The sequence below is a fragment of the Streptopelia decaocto genome (genome assembly GCF_964273445.1).
Source record: "Streptopelia decaocto genome assembly, chromosome: 4".
Taxonomy (NCBI): domain Eukaryota; kingdom Metazoa; phylum Chordata; class Aves; order Columbiformes; family Columbidae; genus Streptopelia; species Streptopelia decaocto.
Window position 1 is genome coordinate 1,656,520 of NC_138658.1, and position 5,657 is coordinate 1,662,176.

Consider the following 5,657-nt stretch of genomic DNA (forward strand, 5'->3'; position numbering starts at 1 on the left):
CTTAATTAAATATTGGTCTCCAATTGGCAGTTAATTAGTAGCTTTCCTCTTGAAAACCCCATCTCCAGCCGCTGATAAAGTGCTTGCACCAAGTTCTCCCCCACTCCCAAAAGACGCCGACATGGTGCGCTGAGGAAAATCCACCTTCCCGCCCCCCCCCCCCGCTATTTACAGGACAAGACGGTGCGTTATTTACACTTCGTGTGTTTCCACAGCAATACGAGCCGCGGCAGGATCGGGGGCCTGGAGGGCGCGGGTGTCAGAGCAGGTGCACATCGGGGTGCGGGGGGGGCGATGGCGACACCCCCGCCCGCCGGGCAGCAGCATCGGGGCCAAACTTAGTCCTTGTGCATCGTCTGCTTGCTCAGGCTCCGCGCTGCAAAGCGGCGTGTTGGCAGGAGGGAACGACAACGACTTCTAGGCAAAAGCAACTTTTGAAAGTGGTAACTAAAGACAAAATAAAGAAATACGACCAACCCTGACAGCGAGGGCGGGTACAGTCACTCGCTAACAGTCATTCCCCTGGACAAACCGAGGAGCAGCCGGGGTGGGAGGAAGACGGGGCGCGTTTCAAGGCTCCGAGGGGCGGCCCGGGGGTGCTGGGACGGCGCCCCCACCCTAGCTGGCCTCGTCCGAGTCGCTGTAATGGGAGCGGGGCGAGAACTCCCCGTCGCTCCTGTGGGACCGTGGCGACGTTTTGCTCCTCTCCTGCGGCGGCTGCCCGGGCTGCGGCATGAGGAGGGCGGGGGACGGGGCTCTCTGTCCCATTAGGGCGCCCTCCGCAAAGGAGGGGAAGTGCAGCGGGTCGAGCTGCACCGAGTAACCCCCCGCGGCCGGCGGCGGGGGGAAGCGAGTCCTGCCGTGCCCGGGAGGGGAGGCTCTCGGCGGTCCCGGCTGCGGCGCGGGGGGCGGCCCGGCCCCGGGGGCGCAGGGCGCCTCGAATGGAGCCCCGCGGTGCTCGGCCTTGCCGGGGGCGTCGGGAGGGGCGTCGGGGCTGTGCAGCAGCTCGGCCAGGGCGCTGATGTAGATCTGCGCCATCTGCAGCGTCTCGTACTTGGAGAGCTTCTTGTCGTTGTTGAAGGAGGGGATGACATTGCGCAGCTGGTCGAAGGCGTGGTTCAGCCCGTGCATCCGCCGCCGCTCCCGCGCGTTGGCCGCCAGCCGCCGCTGCTTCTGGACGCCGCTCACCTGCGCCCGCAGCCCGGCTCCGCCGCCGCCCCGCGGCCGCCCCCCGCCCGCCGCGCCCCTCGCCCCGCCGGGGCTGCTCCCGCCGCCCCGCGCCGCGCTGCCCTCCGCCGCCTCCTCCTCCTCGTCCCCGGGCAGCAGGTAGCGGGGCGAGGCGGCGGGCAGGCGTGCGGCGCAGCACACGCCCAGCCAGCCCGGGCCGAGGCCGCAGCCGCCCGGGGCCTCCGGCACCAGCCCCGTCGCCCCCGGTTCCCGCCCGCCCTCGGCCCACGGCGCGCTCATGGGGGGGGGCAGGGCAGGGCCAGCCCGGCTCTCCACGGTGCGTGCCCGCCCGACGGCTCCGGTGTCGCCCGGTGCTGCCGCGCCCCCCTTTAAGGAGCGGCACGCGCCGGGGTCCCCCCCCGCCCCGTGCCCCCCCCCTCCCCTCCCTTGCGCCCCACCCCTCCCGCCCTCTACTCGCGCCGGTCGCGTGTCGGCGCGGCCAATGGCGCGCGCGCGCGGGGGCCGGCGCGTGCGGGGAGCCAATGGCGCGCGGGGCGCGGAGCGGGGGGGGGAGCGGAGGTTTGCGGGGGGAGCGGGGAGGTTGGGGGGGGAACGGTGGCACGCGCGGTCCCGCCCTGCCCGGGGAGGCGCGCGCCTGGCGGCCGCCCCGCGCGCGGCGGTGGGGGGAGTGCGGGGGGGGGGAGGAGGCGGGGAGCGGCCACCGCTGGGAACGCGCCCCCCGGGAGAAACATCTATAAACACCTATAAACACCTTTAAACGTCTATAAACATCTATAAACGTCCATTTTTGTTCTGGGCCCCTCGGTTCCAGCAGGACAGGGAACTGCTGCAGAGAGTCCAGCGCAGCCGCCAAGATGCTGAAGGGAGTGGAGCATCTCCCGTGTGAGGAAAGGCTGAGGGAGCTGGGGCTCTGGAGCTGGACAAGAGGACACTGAGGGGGGACTCATTCATGGGGATCAATATGGAAAGGGGGAGTGTCAGGGTGATGGAGCCAGGCTCTTCTGGGTGACAACAAGTGACAGGACAAGGGGCAATGGGTGCAAACTGGAACACAAGAGGTTCCATTTAAATTTGAGAAGAAACTTCTTTCCAGTGCGGGTGGCAGAGCCTGGCCCAGGCTGCCCAGGGAGGTTGTGGAGTCTCCTCTGCAGACATTCCAACCCGCCTGGACACCTTCCTGTGGAACCTCATCTGGGTGTTCCTGCTCCGGGGGGGATTGCACTGGATGAGCTTTCCAGGTCCTTCCAACCCCTGACATTCGGTGATTCTGTGATTCCGTTCCCGCCGCCCAAAACTCCGAGGCTCCGGTAAACGCCCGGGCTGGGGTCGCCGTCGGTCCGTCCGGCACTCGCTCCGGACGCGGCCCCGACGGTGCCCGGGCAGCCCGGACCCCGCGGGCGGCCGCGAAGCGCCGCGCAGATTTGCGGGGCTGCTGCCGCGAAGCTGCCGAGTGCGTGCCCTTGTTTTCAAACCGTGAATCCCAGGGAAAGGTGAGGAACGGCGGCGTTCGCAGCCGGGACAGCACATGTGTGTTGCACCCGGAGCTGCCGCGTTTTCCGCAGGGTCCCGATCCCCCGCGAGTTGGTTCTTTTGTTCGGCCGACAATAGCTCCCCAAAGGTGGCGGAGAGGGAAATAACTCCGTGCACGCATCTTAACTCTCCTTCCGAGCAGCCTCCCCTCCTGCCACCACCGCCCGCTTCAAGAGGAAAAGTGGAGGTTTACTCGTGAATAGGCGTGTTGAGAACAAAGTGATGGGCACAGTATGAGGTAGATATGTTTTTTCAAACGTGAATAACTCGCAAGCCAAGGAGGGAGCGAGGGAGCGCAGCAGCTCAAAGCCGTGCGGCGGTGACATAAAATGAGCAACCTTATTAGTTTATTAGGCTGGCTGAGCGCGTTGCAGGCGCCGGGGGCCCACCTTCCACAAACAACTGGATGTTTTTGAGCAAATAGCACGTCGACGATTTGCTTTCTCAAACCTTCACTATCCTTTTCTGCTTGCAATTATGTTTCAAAGGCAAAGCTGCTGGATTTTTTATTTTCCCTAAACAAGTTGTTTCTGATCAAGATGGAAACGTTTACTTGGTAATAAAGAAGAAAAGGAGCACAAGTTTATGCCTTGTTTCTGTATATTATCCATAAAGTTGGCACGCCATCTATTTGTACCCAGCAGTAACTTTTATAAGCTCCTATGATGTTACCCCCTACACAGAGAAGCTTTTATTATTAAAAATAAAAAACCCCACTTCTCTCTCCACTCTACTGTTCATCAGCTAAATACCCAACCCTCCAGCTTTTCTTCCCATCCCCAGGCACCACCTGTTCCTTCGTCCCTCACCTGGGTCCCGGTGGCACACACTTGCTTTGTGAGGACCCCCCCCGCACTCTCCTCTCCTTTTGGAGCACTGGGTGCTATGGCTGTGACCGCACGATGCAAGGATCTGGGGCCAAAGCTTGGAGATGAGCAGGAGCTTTGCCAAGCAGGAGCTGCTGACACATGTTTCCAGAAGCCTTGCAAGCATGAGAAGAGCGATGATGGTGTGAAGATCTGAACACCTTCTTCCCGGCTGGTGGGCCACGGGGCTTGCCCATTGCTCCATGACAGCAGCCCCAATCCTCCAGCACATGGACCACACACTTTCAAAGTCAGCCAGGCCAATACCCCAGCCATGGAGGGGAGCGGAGTCCCATTAGCATCCCATGCGGATGCGGGGTGATGGGCCTCTGGGTAGCCCACACTCCCAGAAGGTGCTGGGGGGCTTCTCTTAGCAGGACTGCAGTGATTTAACAGAGCACAGGGGGATCATCCTAACACCCCACGTGCCCCTCAGGCGCTCAGCTCGGCTGACAAATACTGCTTGTTTTTCAAGCGACTGGTTTGAAACTGGAGGCATTTGAGACTCGCTTGGTAGTTTGCCTTTGAAAGAACGGGCACAAAAAGCTGTTTTCACCACCACAGCTCAGAGGGGGGAAAAAAAAATCTCATTGAAACCCATTCCTCTGCGTATGCCCATGTCCGCTGTGCTGCACGCACATACACTCACAGTCAAAGTCAAAGGCAAAGGGTGGTTTATGTCAGCGCTGGGTTTAGCTCTGCTCTCCCGGAATAAGATAAATGTAAGTGATGAAGAACTCCTGGGGCTGGCTGAACTCATTTTGTATTCAACACTGCCCGGCCCTTTTCTCTTCCCTTTCTCCCTCTCTTTGTATGTTCAAGCCTACTTGAGTTTCTTTTTCTCTTTTGTAGAAGTTGGCTCTTTTGAAGCGGTGCGAGGCACGCCCTGCGCAAAGGGAACTTCACGGGAGTCGGAAACACAGGCACACCGCTCTCAAACACTTACTGTACAATAGCAGGAATGTAGGAAGCCTTGAAAATGAATCTGCTCTCTTCAAGAAAGTGTCAAAGCCTTCAGAGGAAAACAGACTGAACTTATTCCCTTATCTTTATGCAGATTTCCCCCTCCCGCTCCTGCGTTTCCCCCCAGCCTGGTTAAGGGCCGAGGCAGCAACTCGGGGTCAGGCACATATTAGTATTACAGAAAAACGGGTTACAAAAGGCAGGGGAGGGGGGGAATCAGGCTTGCAAAAAGCCTCCTCTATCATTACAGCCAGAGACATTTTCAAAGCACACAAAGCACATGGGTCAGCCCTCAGCTTAATTGTGCTCAATACTCTATTTGCTCATTCCATCCCATTTCAAGATCAGCTGTGCGCTCTGCAGGCATCACCCCCAGTTAGGAAGCGTTTTATTCCTTCTCTTCCCTTGCCCCGCTTCCTCCACATGTTCTCCTGTTTCCTCCCTTCCTTTCGAAATGCGGGGGGAGCCCTCTCTGCATCTCTCCCCAGCTTGTGATCTGGCCTTCAGGCAGTTAAACGCACGGCTGGGTAGAGACAAAGTTGTGAGTGTCGCTTACCAAGGTCGGGTGATCCTCGCTGAATCCCAAGCAGGACCTGCGTGGGCCTGCAGCCAGGGGAGGGAAGGGGGATTCCTGCCCGCCCGGTGACCGACCTGCGCCCCGGAATGGCAAAACCCATCTAGAAACTACTGCAGTGAGCTACGACACACACGTAAAGACAACACACAGCAGAGGAAGGTCCAGCAGCAAGTCTGTCTTAGTCTCCTGTGATCGGTAGCTGATGCTTTACTGTCAAATGTACTTTAAATGCACGGGAGAAGTGACAACGGCAAGGAATGCGAAAGCCCAGGTACTTGGGACATCACTACGGACTCCAGCGTTTTTGAAACCCGCCCCTTTCCACTCATCGGGACCACACTGCAGCTGAAGCAGACGTGCCCTCATTTCTGCACAGCAACCTTCCCGGGCAGGTCATTACAATTGCCCCATGTCGTTTGCTTCAACTCTTTGAGAGTCTATAAACCTAATTCCCATTTCTTGGTGGCCTTTACCCCGGTAAAGCTCTGGTGCTGGGCCTAACTCTGCAGACACGTTCTGCTGTGCACCGTTAA

General features: G+C 59.7%; 1 protein-coding gene across 1 annotated transcript; it reads right to left on the minus strand.

The window, feature by feature from the left end:
- Positions 1–618: 618 nt before the first annotated feature.
- Positions 619–1,467, minus strand: ATOH1 (atonal bHLH transcription factor 1; the record flags this gene model as incomplete). Its single annotated transcript, XM_082051252.1, has 1 exon — positions 619–1,467. One exon carries the CDS (start codon positions 1,465–1,467, stop codon positions 619–621), a length of 849 nt encoding a protein of 282 aa, XP_081907378.1.
- Between the last annotated feature and the right edge of the window lie 4,190 nt (positions 1,468–5,657).